Below are 19836 nucleotides of genomic sequence, written 5' to 3' on the forward strand. Positions count from 1 at the left end.
AAAAAAAAAAAAACTTCCAGGAATCTACAAGCTTGACCCTTGCTAAGAATCCTAGCAATGGGACATATGGATCCTAAACTGGCCACCTCCTGTAACAAGGCAAGACTTCGAGTGGAGGGATTGGGATGCTAACCCAGATACAAACCCTTTGACCTACAATTTGCCCTCCCTACAAAATATGGTGGAGTAGATGGCACAGAAACTGTGGGTGTGGCTAAATAATGATTGGTCCAGCTTGAGACCTATGCCATGAGAGGAAGCCCACCACTGACACTGCTTGGAGAGCCAAGACCCTGAACCTGGATAGCCCAGAGTTTAAGGATAAAACCAAAGACAACTGGTAAGAAAAAGTCACTGAAATGATTCCTAATGAGATACTGCTATTTTCATAAATGGTGATTGCCACAATGGCCCACAACAAATACAAATGCAGAAAAAAAAGAGACAACAGGATGTTCATCACTGAAGCACACATATCTGTCACACTCACAGCATACCAGAGATCATTGTAGAATAAAGATTTAAAAATATATGTAAGAAATAGAGGTGATGGGTGACTATGTGGAAACATCTGGACATAACAAGGCAGCTGCACTCAGGAACTTACCACAATTGTGACAGCATGGACTACACCTGTGTCAGTCCAGATCAGACAGAATCTCAGTATGCAGAAGGAAGCTGAATGTACAACATCACATATAGCTGCAGAGTGAGTGGCAATTTTTAAGTACTGGGAGGGGATAAGACAATTTTCTTTAAAGATGTATAATTTCATAAGTTGAACACATTTCAGCAGATGGGCATGCATCCAAAAATACTTGAGTAGCACAAATTGGTCTTAAAGGGTTTATATTTAAGGACAAAAAGTTGGATGGGCAGACAGTGGAATGTATCTTAAAAGAGTTAGTGAAGATGAGTGTGTGACTAAAAGAGTTTGTCAAAATTCCAGATTATCAGGAAACTTTTGAAAACCCTGGCACTCTGAATCTGATAGACAATAAGGAAAAGAACACACTTGAATTTATTGTCATAGGAAAGGACTTCCCAAATTGGACCATGATAGTACAGACATTAAGACTAACAATTAAAGACCTTGTGTAATGCTACACAGCTTTGTTTCCTGTACTTTAGAAGTATAGGCATCAGGTTTAGGAGCTCTCTGGTGGAATTTTTGGGGTCACTTAAGTATACTATCATATCATCAGCAAATAGTGATAATTTGACTTCTTCCTTTCCAATTTGTATCCCTTTGATCTCCTTTTGTGTTTTTGTTTGTTTTTTTGTTTTTTGGAGGGGAAACTGGGAAGGGAGAAGTTTGCATGTGAATGAAGAAAATATCTAAAATAAAAAAATAAATAAATAAATAAATAAAACAAAAAAAAAAGAAAAAAAAATAAAGTCACCTCATCAAGGAAAAAAAAAAAAGAAGTATAGGCATATGGGTTTCTGTGAGTTTGAAGCACGATTTATCTAAATAACAAATTCAAGAACAGCTAGGGTTTAGATAAAGGAACACTGTCAAAAAAAGAGACAGATCGTAAAAAGGAAGCCATGGAAGAAAGAAACAAAGGAAGCAAGGAAGGAAGAAGGAGGAGAAGAGAGAAGAGGAAAGCAAAGGAGAGAGAGGAAGTAACATGTCAAAGAACAACAAAAATTAAGAAATTGGACTCTAGAAAATTAAGATTACTGTACAGCAATTGAGACCTTCATACAGAAGGGAGAGGATCTGCTATACATCTAAGAGAGGGACAGCGAATGGAGTGTATAAATAACTCAAAAAATTTTAACATCAAATTAAAATAAGGTATAGATAAACAGGTTTTTTGAAATATGCAGTACAAATGTTTGACAAAGAATGTTTTAAATGCTCAATATTCTTGGCCTCAGGAAAACACAAATTAAAACTAATTTAAGATGGAATCTTATCCCAGTCAAAATGGCAAGTTCCAAAAATAATTAAGAGTGAAACATGACCATGAGTTTGGGGAAAGAGGAAAATGGATTCACTGCTGGTAGAAGTAAAAACTAATCCAGCAATTGAACTTCTTCTTTGATAACTGTTCCTTAACTTAACATCTCAGTTAAATAGTTTGGAAATTCTCTTAACTGGACTTTTTTTTCTGTGTTGGATAGTCTCATGTAATTCTTTGTTCCATGAAGAGTTTGCAACCCACTCTCTTTTCTGCAGGTGCTGTCTCCTCTCTTCAACACCTTCTAACTCAACTGCTGTTTCAATTGTTGTGAATTCGTGTTCAGTCTTGTGTGGTGTCCTGTGACTATTAAGTTCACAAAAGTGCAAAGGTGTCTGGAAATGGTTCCCATTTTTACATTCATGTATTTGATGTTTTGAGTTGATTTTACTATAGGAAAAGAAACTAGGGACAAACTTTAATTTCTTGTCTGTTACTGTAGTGCCAGGGAAATGGTAGTGATCCCTAAAAACACAGATAGGAGCCAATCGGATACAACTTACAGCAAGGTCCTTATCCTATTCAGAATAGTTTGGGTCCCTTAAATGTACCACCATCACACAGGATGGTTTTGGTGGGGGGGGAGCCCCAAATATCTTTTGGAGAAAGACTTTATAGTAAGCAGCAAACATGGAGTATGTGTACAAGCATCTCATTGGAAAGCTACTGTGGCCTTTAAAATAATCGGCTGGTGTTGGAAGTCATAGCATAAATTTAATTTCCGCTCCCCTCTGCATTGGTGGTCATTAGGCAGGGGGTAGGCTTGTAACTTTGGGAGTAGAGGTTTGTTGGGGGAATAACATGAAAACACTGGTCTTGTTGATGGTGTAACCTGGAGACACTAGTCCTATTGGAGATTAGCCTATAGACTGGAGCTAGGCTCAGGTTTTGTTGGGGGCAACTTGGAAGCTAATCCTAGGAACCAGCCTGTTAGTTTACATGAGTTCAACTTTGGTCAGGTTCTCTAAAATGGAGTCTGAACTTTTGATTTGGCATCTCACTACTTTCTAGTTACCAAAGAGTCTAGTGGAAGAAAGTGTTCTACCAATTTTGTACTTTTTCTTTTCTTCCTTCCATGATAAATCACAAAACACTAATGTTGCACCATACTATAATTTATCACATTATTCTATTAGTAATTTCATTTGTATATTTTCCATGTAGTTATTTGGAAAGCAAATTTTTAGATAGTAGAATAGCTTAACCCACTGGGTTTTTTTGGTTTTTTGGTTGGTTGGTTGGTTGGGGTTTTTTTGTTATTGTTTTTGGGTTTTTTGTTTGTTTGGTTTGTTTTGGGTTTTTTTGCTATTTATACTTTTTTATAAATTTTTATTAGATATTTTCTTTATTTACATGTCATATGGTTTCTCCTTTCCCAGTTTCCCCTCCAAAAACCAAACAAACAAACAAAAACAACAAGAACAAACCCCTGTTGCCTGCCCCCTCCCCATACTTACCATCCTACCCTTTCCCACTTATTGGCCCTGGCATTCCCCTACACTGGGGCACAGAATCTTCATGGGGCCAAGGGCCTCTCCTCCCATTGAGGACCGACTTTGCAATCCTCTACTATACACATGCTGCCAGAACAATCAGTCCCACCATGTACAGTCCTTGGTTGGTGGTTGAGACCCTGGGAGCTCTGAGGGTACTAGTTAGTTCATATTGTTGTTCATCCTAAGGGACTGCAAACCCTTCAGCTCCTTTGGTCCTTTCTCTAACTCCTTCATTGGGGACCCTGTACTCAGTTCAATGGATGGCTGTGAGCCTCTACATCTGTATTAGTCAGGTACTGTCATAGACTCTCAGGAGATAGCTATATTAGGCTGGCACAACCTTCCTTCAGTCTCTGCTCCAAAGTCAGTCTCTCCAACTCCTTCCATGGGTATTTTGTTTCCCCTTTTAAGAAGGAATGCAATGCCTACATTTTGGTTTTCCTTCTTCTTGAGTTTCTTGTGGTTTGTGGGTTGTTCTTCCTGTATTCCGAACTTCTGGGCTAATATCCATTTATCAGAGAGTACATACCACGTGTGTTCTTTTGTGACTGGGTTACCTCACTCAGGATGATATTCTCCAGATCCATCCATTTCCCTAAGAATTTTATAAATTGATTGTTTTTAATCACTGTGTAGTACTCCATTGTGTAAATGTACCACATTTTCTGTGCATTAAATTAGCCTTTCCATACTTTTTCTATAAGGTAGTCTGTAGTGGATATTATTATCGAAGGTGGTGTTTGTAGAGATACACATGTTTGTGCTAGTGTGCATACACGGGTATGTACAAGGATGTAGACAACAGCAGTCAACCTGAATGGATGCAGCCACATTCTGGGGGCATGTCAGGGAGTTTACTGACATGGCTCAACAGACAGGACAGCAAGATTTAGGGATGCACTTTCCTCCAGAACTCCCAAACTGGAAATTAAAGTGTTCATCCCTGTGCCCTGTGAGATACATGAGTACCAGGGATCAAACTCAGGTCCTCATACTGGAATGGCAAGCACTTTCCTCTCACACAAGCTCTCTCACAACCCCAGTGTGTTCATATTATTAGATGAAAATGGTGAAATACATTTAATATTTTTTATTCCTGACAGTCTCAAAATTTTAGTTGCCCTATTCTGTTTCTTCCAAATACATCTGCTTTTCCATAATTCTTTTTTTGTTAATAGGATAAATATCTTAGTACTTGCTTTTGGCTGGTTTTAGATTGTTACTGTTCATTGAGGAAAAGCCTAGATTACTAAATACACAGGGTACCTCTGAGTCATTCTATATACACAGATGCCAGGACAGTTTTGTTTTCTCATGAGCTTAATAAGATGCTATTCATCTCCCTTTCCACATATCATACCATCATGAAGAAAATAATATTGCATTTTTATGAATCACTAAAAGAAGGTCAACATAAGATTGAACTTTGACACCCAAATAAAGCAACTATACCCCCAGCTCCTCATCACACACTGCCACATACTCTTATTCGATTTCCTGACCCTCTGTATTTCTCTCCCATCCCCTCCAATACCTGATCCTGCCTCCACTTTTTACCTCCCTCTCCTCTCTCTATAACAGCCCCCCCCTCCATTCCACCTTCCAGGATCATCCTGTTCTCCCCTCTATGCAAGACTGAAGCATCCACACCCTGGTATCCCTTCCTCCTAGGCTCTATATGGTCTTTTGTTGTATTGTGGGCATTGTGAGCTTTGGAGCTAATATCCACTTATCAGTGAGTGTATATATAACATGTGTGTTCTTTCATGATTGGATTACCTCACTCAGGATGATATTTTCTAGTTCCTTCCATTTGCCTGGGAATTTCATGAAGTCATTGTTTTTATAGCTGAGTAGTACTCATTGTGTAAATGTACCACATTTGCTCTATCCATTCTTCAGTTGGGAGACATCTGGGTGGTTTCACAACTTCTGGCTATTATAGATAAGGCTACTATGAACATAACAGAGCATGTGTTCTTGTTATATGTTGGAGCATCTTTTGGGTATATGCCCAGTATTGGTAGAGATGAGTCTTCAGGTAGAACTATTTTAATTTTCTCAGGACCCACTAGATTGATTGCCAAAGTGGTGGTACCAGCATGCAGTCCCACCAGCAATGAAGGAGTGTTCCTCTTTCTCCACAACTTCACCAGCATCTGCTGTCACCTGAGTTTTTTATCCTAGCCATTCTGACTGGTGTGAGGTGGAATCTCAGGGTTGTTTTGATTTGCATTTCCCTGATGACTAAGGATGTTGAACATTTCTTTAGGTGCTTCTCTGTCATTCGAGTTTCCTCAATTGAGAATTCTCTGTTTAGCTCTGTACCCCATTTTTTTGGGGGGTGGGCCTTCTTTTTTGTCTTGTTTCCTTTTTAAAATTAATTTATTTACTTATTTATTTATACTCCATGTTTTATTCCTGCCCCCTCGTCCACTCTCCAACTGTTCCACATCCCCTATACCCTCCCCACCCCCTGTCTCCATTTGGAAGTCCCTACCCCCGATGCCCTCTCTCCCCATATCTTTTCAATATAGTACTCGAAGTGCTAGCTTGAACAATAAGAGATCAAGGGAGTAAAAATTGGCAAAGAAGAAATAAAGGTATCACTATTTGCAGATGATATGATAGTATACATAAGCGACCCCAAAATTTCTACCAGAGAACTTTTCCAGGTGATAAAGAACTTCAGCAAAGTAGCCGGATATAACATTAACTCAAATAAATCAATAACCTTCCTTTATACAAATGATAAACAGGCTGAGAAAGACATTAGGGAAACAACTCCCTTCACAATAGCCACAAATAACAAAATATATTGATGTAACTCTAACAAAGCAAGTGAAAGACCTGTATGGCAATAACTTCCAATTTTCTATTTTCTCGGGACTCACCAGAAAGAAACCTCAAGAAAGAAACCAAAGAATATCTCAGAAAATGGAAAGTCTCCCATGCTCATGGATTGGCAGAATTAACATAGTAAAAATGGCCATCCTACCAAAGGCAATCTATAGATACAATGTAATCCCCACCAAAATCCCAAAACAATTCTGTACCCCATTTTAATAGGGTTATTTGGTTCTCTGGAGTCTAACTTCTTGAGTTCTTTGTATATTGGCTATTGGCCCTCTATCAGATACAGGATTGCTCACAACCTTTTCCCCATCTGTTGGTTGCCATTTTGTCCTATTGACAGTGTCCTTTGCCTTACACAAGCTATGTCCTTTGCAATTTTATGAGGTCCCATTTGTCAATTCTTGATCTTAGAGCATACGCTATTGGTGTTCTGTTCAGGAAATTTTCCCCTGTGCCCATGTGCTCGAGGCTCTTCCCCACTTTCTTTTCTATTAGTTTCAGTGTATCTGGTTTAATGTATAGGTCTTTGATCCACTTGGACTTGAGTTTGTACAAGGAGATAATGGGTCAATTTGCATTTTTCTACATGCCAACCACCTGCCACTTAAGCCACCACCATGTGTAGAAAATGCTGTCTTTTTTCCACTGGATGGTTTTAGCTCTTTTGTCAAAGATCAAGTGACCATAGATGTGTGACTTTATTTCTGGGTCTTCAATTCTATTTTATTGATCTACTTGCCTGTCACTATACCAATACCATGTGGTTTTTATTACTATTACTCTGTAATACAATTTGAGGTCAAGGATGGTCTTTTCCCCAGAAGTTCTCTTATTGTTGAGAATAGTTTTCGATATCCTGAGATTTCTGTTATTCCTAATGAATTACAAATTGCTCTTTCTAACTTTATGAAGAATTGAGTTGGGATTTTGATGGGGATTGCATTGAATCTGTAGATTGCCTTCGGCAAGATGGCCATTTTTACTATATTAATCCTGCCAATCCATGAGCATGGGAGATCTTTCCATCTTCTGAGATCTTCTTCTATTTCTTTCTTCAGAGACTTAAAATTCCTGTCATACAGATCTTTCACTTGCTTGGTTAGAGTCACACCAAGATATTTTACATTATTTGTGACTATTGTGAAAGGTGTCATTTTCCTAATTTCTTTCTCATCCCACATATCCTTTGAGTAGAGGAAGGCCACTGATTTGTTATATTAATTTTATATCCAGCCACATTGCTGAAGTTGTTTATCAGCTGTAGGAGTTCTCTGGTAGAATTTTTGGGATTCTTTATGTATAGTATTATATCATCCACAAGTAGTGATATCTTTACTTCCTCCTTCCCAATTTGTATCCCTTTGATCTCCTTCTGTTGTCTAATTGCTCTGGCTAGAACTTTGAGTACTATATTGAACAGAAAGGGGGAGAGTGGGCAGCCTTGTTCCTGATTTTAGTGGTATTATTTCAAGTTTCTCTCCATTTATTTTAATGTTGTATATTGTTTTTGCTGTATATTACTTTTTTTCTGGTTTTTCAAAACAGGGTTTTCTGTGTAGCCCTGGCTGTCCTGGAACTCATTCTGTAGACCAGGCTGGCCTCGAACTCAGAAATCCGCCTGCCTCTGCCTCCCAAGTGCTGGGATTAAAGGCATGTGCCACCACTTCCCAGCTTGTATATTACTTTTATTATGTTTAGATATGGGCCTTCAATTCCTGATCTCTCCAATACTTTTAACATGAAGAGGTATTGTTTTTTCTCAAAGACTTTTTCAATATCTAATGAGATGATCATGTGCTTTTTTTCTTTGAGTTTGTTAATATAGTGGATTATATTGATGGATTTCTGTATATTGAGTCATCCCTGCATCCCTTGGATGAAGTCTACTTGCTCATGTTGAATGATCACTTTGATATGTTCTTGGATTTGGTTTGTGAGAATTTTATTGAGTATTTTTGCATTGGTACTCATAAGGGAAATTGGTCTGAAGGTGTCTTTTTTTGTTGGTGGTTTAGGTATCAGAATAACTTTGACTTCATAGAATGAGTTAGGTAGTGTTCCTTCTGTTTCTATTGTGTAGAATAGTTTGAGAAGTGTTGATATTAAGTCTGATAGAATTCTGTACTAAAACCATCTGGCCTTGGGGATTTTTCTTTTTTTGGTTGGGAGACTTCTAATGACTGCTTCTATTTCCTTAGGGGCTATGGGACAGTTTAGATGGTTTATCTGATCCTGATTTAACTTTGGTATATGGAATATGTCTAGAAAATCATCCATTTCATCTAGATTTTCCTGTTATCTTGAATATAGACATTTGTATTAGGATGTGATGATTTCTAAATTTCCTCCATTTCTGTTTTTATGTCTCACTTTTCACCTCTGATTTTATTAATTTGAATTCCATCTCTGTGCCCTCTAGTTAGTTTGGCTAAGGGTCTATCTATCTTGTTGATTTTCTCAAAGAACCAGCATCTAGACTTGTTGATTATTTGTATATTTCTCTTTGTTTCTATTTTGTTGATTTCAGCCCTGAGTTTGATTATCTCTTACCATCTACTCCTCTTGCTCCTATTTGCTTCTTTCTGTTCTAGAGCTTTCAGATATGCTGTTAAGATGCTACTATATGATCTCTCCAGTTTCTATATGGAAGCACTCAGAGCTATAAGTTTTCTTCTTAACACTATTTTCATTGTGTCCCATAAGTTTGGGTACTTTGTGCCTTCATTTTTAAATAAATTCTAAAACGTCTTTAATTTCTTTCTTTATTTCTTCCCTGACCAAGTTAAGGTTGAGTAGAGAGTTGTTAAGCTTCCATGTGTATGTGAGCTTTCTGTTTGTTTGTTTGGTTGGTTGGTTGGTTGGTTTTGTTTGTTATTGAAAACCAGACTTAGTTCATGGTGGTCCAATAGAATGTATGGGATTCATTCAATGTTCTTGTATCTGTTGAGGTTTGTTTTATGCCCAATTATATGGTCATTTTTTGAGAAGGTATCAAGGTGCTGAGAAAAAGGTATATTCTTTGTGAACTGTTCTGTAGGTATCTATTAAATCCATTTGGTTCATAACTCCTGTTAGTTTCACTGTCTCTCTGTCTCTGTTTCCATGACCTATCCATTGGCGAGAATGGGGTGTTGAAGTTTCCTACTATTGAATGTTTTGAGCTTCAGTAATGTTTCCTTTACAAATGTGGGTGCCCTTGCATTTCGGGCATAAGTGTTCAGAATTGAGAGTTCATCTTGGTGGATTTTTCCTTTCATGAGTATGTAGAGTCCTTCCCCATCTTTGTTAATAACTTTTGGTTGAAAGTCTATTTTATTGGATATTAGAATGGCTACTCTAACTTGTTTCTTGGGAACATTTGCTTGGATTTTATTTTTCAGCCTTTTATTTTGAGATAGTGTCATTCTTTGTTACTGAGGTGTGTTTCCTGTATGCAGCAAAATGCTTTACATGTTTACATATTCAATCTGTTAGCCTATCTCTTTTTACTTGGGAATAAAAAATTTGTTGAGAGATATTAAGGAACAATTATTGTTGCTTCCTGCTATTTTTGTTGTTAGAGGTAGAATTATGTTTGTGTGTTTCTCTTCTTTTGAGTTTCTTGCGAGAAGATTAATTTCTTGCTTTTACTTGGGTGTAGTTTCCCTCTTTGTACTGGAATTTTCCTTCTATTATCTCCTGTAGGCTAAACCAGTGGAAAGATATTAATTAAATTTGATTTTGTCATTGAATATATTGGTTTCTCTATCTATGGTAATTGAGAGTTTTACTGGGTAGGGTAGCCTGGGCTATCATTTTTGTTCTCTTAGGGTCTGTATGACATCTGCCCAAGGTCTTCTGGCTTTTAGAGTTTCTGTTGAGAAGTCTGCTGTAATTCTGATAGGTGTGCCTTTATATGTTACTTAGCGTTTTTCCCTTACTACTTTCAATATTCTTTCTTTGTTTTATGTATATGGTATTTTGATTATTATGTAATGAGAGGAATTTCTCTTCTGGTCCAATCTGTTTGCTGTAGGCTTCTTGTATGTTTAAGAGCATCTTTCTTTAGGTTAGGGAAGTTTTCTATTATTTTTTTGAAGATGTTTGCTGGACCTTTGAGTTGGGAATCTTCACTCTCTTCTATAACTATTATTCTTAGGTTTTGTCTTTTCATTGTGTCCTGGAGTTCTTGAATGTTTTGAGTGAGGTACTTTTTGCTTTTTGTATTTTCTTTGACTTCTGTGTCAATGTCTTCTAAGGTATCTTCTAAGCCTGAGATTCTCTCTTCTATCTCTTGTATTCTATTGATAATGCTTGCATCTGTGACTTCTGTTACATTTCCTAGATTTTCCATCTCCAGGGTTGTCCTTTTTGTGTTTTCTTTAATGTTTCTATTTCCATTTATAGATCATGGATGGTTTTGTTCAATTACTACACCTGTTTGATTTTATTTTCCTGTATTACTTATGTTTCCTCTCTAAGGATTTCTACTTTTTTATCTGTTCTCTCCTGTATTCTATAAAGGGGGTTATTTGTGTCCTTTTTAAAGTCCTCTATCATCTTCATGAGATGGGATTTTAGATCTGAATCTTGCTTTTCAGGTGTGTTGGGGTATCCAGGGCTTGCTATGGTTGGAGAGCTAGGTTCTGATGTTGCCAAATAGTATTGGTTTCTGCTGCTTATGTTCTTGTGCTTGCCCTTCACCATCTGGTTATCTCTGTTGTAGAATCTTCTTTAAAAATAGACAGACAGATAGATAGAAGAAAGAATTTTCAAAGGGATCACCAAATAACAGGGAAGAGAAAGCCACAACTAGCCCCTTTCTTGCCGCCAAATGAAACTTAGACGTCTAAAAATGGGTTGAGTCATTGGCAAAATAGGGTCTATGGAAGGAAGCATGAAAACAACCCAGGCTATGGCTAAGGCTATTGGTTGCTCTACACAAAATTAAGGTAAGGCACTATTGCTGAATACAACACCAATACAACTTATTGAACATGAAGAAAATGAGCTGGTTTCTACCTAGAACCTTTACCCGAGTGGACTAATGATCATGGTACCAGAAGGTACTCTGCATCCTATAAAAAGGAGAAATGTAAAGATCAATCCAGTTACAAACTCTCTGATCAAAAGTAGTTTCCTGACTGCAAGACACAAGCATGCAATTGTGCAACAGTATCACAAGGCTTATGGGATTAACCAAGCAATATCTGATTGGATTTAAGGTCTGTGAGATGTAACCCAACACTGAGTGGGCTGACAAGAACATGAAACTAGATAGGCCATGGACCAAGGGAGAAACCAAATAGCATCGTTCTGCTGAATTAATGTCAAAATAAAATGACTCCTTAGAATATTCCATTATGTTCATAGATCAGTGTCTCACTGTGCAATCATCAGAGAAGTTCCCTACTGTAGTAGCACAGTCAATTATAAATGAGATATATCCATAAAACCTATTCAGAGCTCAGAACATGCAGAAGTGGAGGAGGAAAAATTGTAAGAGCCAGAAAATATGGAGGAGACTAGGGAAACAAGATCTTCTAAACATAGCTAGACTGATGGATTTATGAACTCACAGAGACTATAGATGTATGTAAAGGACCTGTACCAGTCTATGACAGATAGGATGCCAGTGTTTAGAGTAGAAATAGATACAAGCTCCCATCGTTAATTCAGAAGCTATTTATAAGCTATAAGAAGCCCCCATCTCTAACCCAATGGCAAATACAAAAAATAGCTGTCTCCAATGAGGCTCCTTGGGTATACAAGCTATTCTTAAGGCCAGGCCCATGCTCAATAGTAGATGGAAAACATAAAGAATAAACTCAGTGGCACTTTTCAGCCATACATGACTTTTGTATACATACTATGTATAGGATGTTTTTTGTTGTTAGTTTTGTTTTTATGGTTTTGTACAAAAAAAAAAACACATTTGTCTCTGCATCTCTATATATGTTTCTTGTCCTTTTACTTTGATTCTTGCTTATTTGTTTCTTTAGTCCTATTCTGGATTCTGTGTTTTTATTTTAATGTATTATTACTTTACATACCTTTTTGTTTTCTAGTAACAGAAAGAAAGAATGGGTATGAGTTAGGATGGTATGAAATGTGGGGATGACCTGGGAAAAGGCAGTAGAGGGGAAAATGTGATAAAAATATACTGTGTGGAAAAGAACTATTTTCAATTAAAAAATAAGTAAAGTAGAAGGAATAATCATGTTATATTTCCAGAAAATACTGAGAAGATATTTAAACATTGATTTTTGAAAATAGAAGCATTCGCCGGGTGGTGGTGGCGCACGCCTTTAGTCCCAGCACTTGGGAGCCAGAGGCAGGTGGATTTCTGAGTTCAAGGCCAGCCTGGTCTACAGAGTGAGTTCCAGGACAGCCAGGGCTACACAGAAAAACCCTGTCTTGAAAAACCAAAAAAGAAAAAAAAAATAGAAGCATTCAAACTGTAAAAGCCATTGCACTAAACTTACACATATGATATGTGATATGAATCTTCCTGCTAAATATTGTTCTACCTTCTGTTCAGGTTTAAGTTGAGAAACTACCAATGTATTTTGGCCATGAGGTTTGCCATTGAGGAGATCAACAGCAACCCCTATCTTTTACCCAATACCTCCCTGGGATTTGAGATCAATAATGTCCCACACGGTCAAAGGCACACTCTGATAAAACTTTTTAGCTCACTTTCAGGATCTAATTATGACATCCCTAACTACATAAGTGCAAGTGAGAGCAATTCTGCTGCTGTACTTACAGGACCATCATGGATAATATCTGAAATCATAGGGACACTACTGGATCTTTACAAATTTCCACAGGTGAGAGACAGTGATGGGATAGAACATGAGGTCAGTTCTACTTGGTGACATTTTAGGAAGCTATAAAGGAAAATGGGGAAGCTTAAATCACTCTTCACAGATAGGGAGATGAGGCAGAAATTTAAAGGTACATCTGCATTTCTGTAGCTTAGAAAAGATAAAATGAGAAATGTCTGGTAGACACAGGAAACTATTGAACCCAAGAATTTTTAAACTTTTCTGGAAAATCCATAAAAGGCAAGATTGACCTTCAAAGTAGTATTGTCCTAAAAACTTCAAACCATTGCTGTAGAATTGAATTGAATTTTATGGCAATGATCTTGTGTCTGGTTTTTTTTTTTTTTTCTACAGCTTACTTTTGGGCCTTTTGATAGTCTCCTGAGTGAACAAAGACGGTTTACTTCTCTGTACCAGGTGGCCCCCAAGGACACATCTCTGACACATGGCATTGTATCTTTGATTCTTCATTTCCACTGGATCTGGGTGGGGTTATTCATCATAGATGATGACAAAGGTGCCCAGACACTGTCAGATTTGAGAAGTGAGATGGATAAAAATGGAGTCTGCACAGCATTTGTAGAAATGATCTCAGTCATCAGGGGTTCATTTCTTACCAAATCCTGGAAAAATGATGTACAGATCCTGGAATCATCATCAAATGTGATTATTATTTATGGGGATTCTGATTCTCTACTAAGCCTAATAGTAAATATTAAACAGAAGTTACTCACATGGAAAGTATGGATACTGATCTCACAATGGGATGTTTCTAAATTTGATGATTATTTCATGATAGACTCGTTGCATGGGGCTCTTATTTTTTCACATCATCGTGAGGAGATTCCTAATTTTACAGATTTTATGCAGAAATCCAGCCCTTCCAAATACCCAGAAGACACTTATCTTCATGTATTGTGGCACATATTCTTCAATTGCTCATTTGTTCAGAAGGATTGTAAAATTGTGCACAACTGTTTGCCTAATGCCTCCTTGGGATTCTTGCCTGGGAACATATTTGACATGGCCATGAGTGAAGAGAGTTACAATGTGTACAATGCTATGTATGCTGTGGCCCACAGTCTGCATGAGATGATTCTCAATCAAGTGCAATTTCAAAGTCATGAAAATGGAAAAAAATTAATATTATTCCCTTGGCAGGTAATGTCACTTCAGTGGTATTGTGACATCAGCAACATGACACTCAAAGACTTGATAAATTCACTCAAACTAGGCAATACATAGTTTAGATTATTTTGTCAACAATCTGCAAGACAGACTGTTCAATATATATATACATAAGTATATATATATACATATATATACATATACATCTGAGTGTGTATGAGTGTGTATATATATATTACAATATATATAGTTGCATTACAAAGAGCCATACAATATCTTCACAGTAAAATTTTCAATAGTAAAGGTCCATTTACCCCAGAGATTTCACACAACAGAAAACTCAGGAAGAAAACTATCACAATGAACATGAACACCTCTAAAATGCTTACATTATGTAAATGATCACTCATAAAATCATTAATTTTACAGTGCAAAACTCTAAACATTTTTAAAATATAATTGGGTATGACTATATTTTCAAAAAAGCTGAGAGTTTTCTCCAGGTACAGTCATGATTTAGGGGTACTTTGTTCTAAGTATTTTAATGAAACTACTTGGAACATTTTAGAAGATAATGATGCTTTGGTATCAAGTATTAGATGTGATTGATACCTATATTAAAGATGCTTTTCACATCAGGGGATATAATCAAATAGAGATATTTGCTGATTCTGCTTGGCTTACACTTGTCTGGAGTTTATGTGATATAAGCACATACATCTCTTTTAGCTTCACCCATTTCTAAGGAAAACACAACTCATCAATCAGGATGGAACGAATATGGTTCTGCATCACAAAAGTAAATCACATGTAGAATATGACATTGTCAACTTTTGGAATTTCCCAAAAGGTCTTGGGCTAAATGTGAAAGTAGGAACATTTTCTTCAAATGCTCCAAAGGGCCAGAAATTATCCATATCTTCTAACATGATACAGTGGGCCACAGGATCAACAGAGGTAGGTTACATCTTACTTTTATATTTTGAACAGTATGTAAATCTCAAAATCATGTTTCTGAGTGTCAGGATTCTTCATTGCTCACACAGGGTCCACACATAGGTAAGTAATGATCACCAATATACAGAATTATCTTAACACCTAATTTGGCCCACTCACAGGAAAGTAATGACCACCAATATACAGAATTATCTTAACACCTAGTTTTGCAAAATGAATTATTTATTTTCCAATCTTCTCATTAACTTGATATTATGAATACAGAATTTTACAGGATGATTTCCATCACTATCTCAGATCATCTGACAGAAAGTTTGTTTTGATCCTGGCTTGGAAGTTTTCAGTCAATGGTCAATTGGCCTCTTCCTTCTAGGCTCCAGTCAGAACAGAAGACATGGAATATGTAGCTGTATTAGTTGTTTGTTTTGCTGTTGCAAAAATGCTACCTAAAAAAATAATGTGGGAGCATTTTTCTAGCGTCACAGTTTGAGAGTATATTCTATGACTGCATAAAGCCAGGTTCTTAGGTGGTGGGGGAAGTGATTCACATTGCATTAACAGTCAGTGTGCAAAGACTAATGAGTACTGCTATTAACATTCTTTCCTGCTTTTCATTTACTCAGGGGCCATGGCCAATAAATCAGGGACACCTCAAGTAAACTAATCTTAAAAAAAAAAATTCCCCAATACTTTTCATAGATTTAGTTCCACAGTGATTCTAAAACACATCAAACTGACATGATGAATATTTACCATGTAAAAAAACTTATATGTGTTTGTAACCTAAAAGTAAAAAGGCAGTAAATTTGTAGTCAAACCAAGACAGGATACCAAGAACATGAACTTTTACACCTATGACTCACCTCATAACCTTTCAACAATTTTCTAACAAATTCACTTTATTAGGGCCAAGCATTGACTACATGGACCTGTGAATGACAACTCCTAGGAGTGAAAACAATTCAACTATCTGCATTTAAAGAAATTGACATAAATTAATGGTTCTATATTCAAACCACTCTATAGAAGATTCCTTAAAAACCTATTTGCTATTATACATTCCATTCTCAGATTCCAAGGTCTGTATGCAGTGAGAGCTGTCATCCTGGATTCAGGAAAACCCACCAGGAGGGCAAGACTGCCTGTTGCTTTGACTGCACTCCTTGTCCAGAAAATGAGATTTCCAATGAAACAGGTAAGCGTCAGTCATGCGGAAGACATTCATACCAAAGGTCCTGAGTTCGGATCCCAGCAACCACATGGTGGCTCACAACCATCCGTGATGGCGGGCCAGGAGCAAGCAGAGGTCCTGAGTTCAATTCCCAGCAGCCACATGGTGGCTTACGGCCATCTGTACAGCTACAGTGTACTCATACACATAAAATAAATAAATCTTTAAAAAAAACATATTTTAAGTAAATAGAATTAAATCATATTCTTGTTTCCCTTTTGTACCTCAACTCCTCCCAGAGACCCCCTCTTCAATACTTAAATACCTTTTTTTGTCATATTCTATAAAATTTATAAAATATTATAGCAATAAAAATGAGTATTTTAAAAGTTTTTGATATAAAACAACAATCAATTTAACAGTCTTATGTAGATGCTTGTCTATGTCAATAGTGAAAATACATACATTTTTCTCAATATAAATTTTAAATAACTCCAAACATATTAATTGTATATTTTAAAATAATACATCACTACTAGTATTTTTTAAAATAAACATAAATATATAAAGTCTTTTGTTTGTTTGTTTGTTTCTTTGTTTGTTTTGTATTTAGTAGAGCTTAAAATCTTGGCTCTTACTGTGGTACAAGCCCAAAATAAGAACAATTTTTTAGACATTGGATTTCGTTGCAATAAGGCTGTACTTCAATGACCCTCACATCACCAAAGGATTTTACCTCCATCATAGCTAAGCTAAGAGTTGACAGTTCTGCTGGGCTAAAGAATGAATTGTAGGCATGATTTTTGGATGCAGACTTCCTGCTATGGTCAAGACTATTTAACTTGAATGAGTGTCTTTATTCTCAGCCCACAGAGAACAGGTTACATTCATTTATGAAATGTTGTTCTCTTACAAGCTACTTCCCAAGTTAATTGTCTACCTTTCTTTTGGCTATATAAATACTTTTGAAATATGTAATCTGCTCTGAAAACCATAGTATAGTATAAAAACATGCAATAAACAATCCTACCAATAGAGAGGCTGAGATAGGAGAAGCATGATTTCAAAACCATTATGATACACACCAAGACACTGTCACATACAAAAAGAAAAGTGTATATGGATTGTACTATATTGGACCTATTTCTCCAATTACCAAATTAGAGAGACAATTGGATGACAATCAACAAGTTTCTAATTCCTCATATTTTTGGATTTCAATCAATTAGGATATGTTGGTAATATTAATTTTCAAATTAATATATTAAGAAAAAGCAATTGTCACATCCTGTTGTTTTTGTTGTAAGAGGTGGAATTAGGTTTGTGTGGGTTTGTTGAAAGATTACTTTCTTGCTTCTTCTAGGGTGTAGTTTTGTTCCTTATGATAGTGTTTTCCATCTATTATCCTTTGTAGGGCTGGATTTGTGGAAAGATTATATAAATTTCATTTTGTCATGGAATATATTGTTTTCTCCATCTATGGTAATTGAGAGTTTTGCTGGTATAATAATCTGGACTGGCATTTGTATTCTTGTAGGATCTGTATGACATCTGCCCAGGATCTTCTAGCTTTCATAGTCTCTGGTGAGAAGTCTGGTGTAATTCTGATAGGCCTGCCTTTATATGTTACTTGACCTTTTTCACTTACTGCTTTTAAAATTCTTTCTTTGTTTAGTGCATTTAGTGTTTTGATTATTATGTGACGGGAGGAATTTCTTTTCTGGTCCAGTCTATTTGGAGTTCTGTAGGCTTCTTGTATGTTCATGTTCTTTCTTTAGGTTAGGGAAGTTTTCTTCTATAATTTTGTTGAGGATATTTACTGGCCCACTATATTGGGAGTCTTCACTCTCTTCTATACCTATTATCCTTAGGGTTGGTCTTCTCATTGCATCCTGGATTTCCTGGATGTTTTGGGTTAGGAGCTTTTTGCTTTTTGCATTTTCTTTTGACTGTTGTGTCAATGTTTTCTATGGTGTCTTCTGCCCCTAAGATTCTCTCTTCTATCTCTTGTATTCTGTTGGTGATGTTTGCATTTATGACTCCTGATTTCTTTCCTAGGCTTTCTATCTCCAGAGTTGTCTCTCTTTCTGATTTCTTTATTGTGTCTATTTCCATTTTTAGATTCTGGATGGTTTTGTTCATTCCCTTCATCTGTTTGATTGTGTTTTCCTGTAGTTCTTTAAGGGATTTTTATATTTCCTCTAGAGGGGCTTCTAGCTGTTTACCTGTGTTCTCCTGTATTTCTTTGAGGGTGCTATTTATGTTTTTCTTAAAGTCCTGTATTATCATCATCATGAGAAGTGATTTTATATCTGAATCTTGCTTTTCTGGTGTGATGGTATGTCCAGGACTTGCTATAGGAGGAGAATTGGGTTCTGATGATGGCAAGTAACCTTGGTTTGTGTTACTTATATTCTTACGCTTGCCCTGCACCATCTTGTTATATCTAGTGCTACCTTCCCTTGCTAAATCTGACTGGAGCCTGTCCTTCCTGTGATCCTGGTTGTGTCAGAACTCCTCAGAGTCAAGCTGTCTCTGTGATCCTGTGATTCTGGGATCCTGGGATCCTGGGCTTGTTGGAGCACCTGGGAGTGGAGCTTCCTCTGGGTGTTGTGGGACTGGCTGTGGAATTTGCCCCCAGGTCTACTCAGGGCACTGGCCCAGACTGACTGGACCTCCCTTCTCCTCTGCCTCATGCTTGTGGAGCAGATGCAAGCTTTCGGCTATTTTTTCTAGATCCCTTCCTTCCTGTAGTTTGCCATGTTCACCATCTGGAACTGTGAGTCTGCAAGTTAAATGCTATCTTTTATGAGTTGCCTTGACCATGATGTCTCTTCTCAGAAACTGAAAAATAACTAAGACAGCATAGCAAGCACAGCTGAGAGCTCACACACTGAATGACAATACCCTTAAAGCCCTGCAACAGCAAGATGCCTTTCCCAAAAGAACCACATCCCCTAACCCTTTCCAGATAGTCCCACTGATGAAGGGCAAATGAATACAAATATGTATGGAGTGGGGTGTATTCTCATTCAAACCACCACATTTTGCTCCCTGACACCCCTGTGCTTGTTAGCAAATGATAATGTTATTTTTTACTTTGATTTTATAAAATTCTATGTATCATACAATACATCCTAATCACAGCCTCCCATCCTCCTAATCAACACCCCCGACTTCCCCTCTCCCCCACATCCACTGCTCTTCAAGTTCCCAAAATGACAGAGATGTCAACTGAACATGCCATAACAAGATGTAATGAGACTAAGCATAATCCTTCATTTCAAGTCTGGACGAGACAACCCAATAGGGAAAAACTGGGTATCACTAGCATGCAAAAGAGTCAATCACACTCCACTTTCGCTATTAAGAATCCCATTTAATACCCACGGAAGGAGTTGCAGAGATTAACAATGGAGCAGAGACTGAAGGAAGGGCAAGCCAGCCTA

General features: G+C 37.1%; 1 protein-coding gene across 1 annotated transcript in view; it reads left to right on the forward strand.

Annotated features, from left to right (window-relative positions):
• The window catches only part of LOC116104110 (vomeronasal type-2 receptor 116-like), a 37054-nt gene that overhangs the window by 7876 nt on the left and 9342 nt on the right, over positions 1-19836 (forward strand). Inside the window, exons 2-5 of the mRNA XM_031390903.1 lie at positions 12843-13134; positions 13486-14292; positions 14989-15216; positions 16288-16411. Coding sequence (XP_031246763.1) covers positions 12843-13134; positions 13486-14292; positions 14989-15216; positions 16288-16411 — 1451 coding nt within the window. The remainder of the gene's footprint in view (positions 1-12842; positions 13135-13485; positions 14293-14988; positions 15217-16287; positions 16412-19836) is intronic.

This window comes from Mastomys coucha, unplaced genomic scaffold (assembly GCF_008632895.1).
Source record: "Mastomys coucha isolate ucsf_1 unplaced genomic scaffold, UCSF_Mcou_1 pScaffold21, whole genome shotgun sequence".
Classification (NCBI taxonomy): Eukaryota; Metazoa; Chordata; class Mammalia; order Rodentia; family Muridae; genus Mastomys; species Mastomys coucha.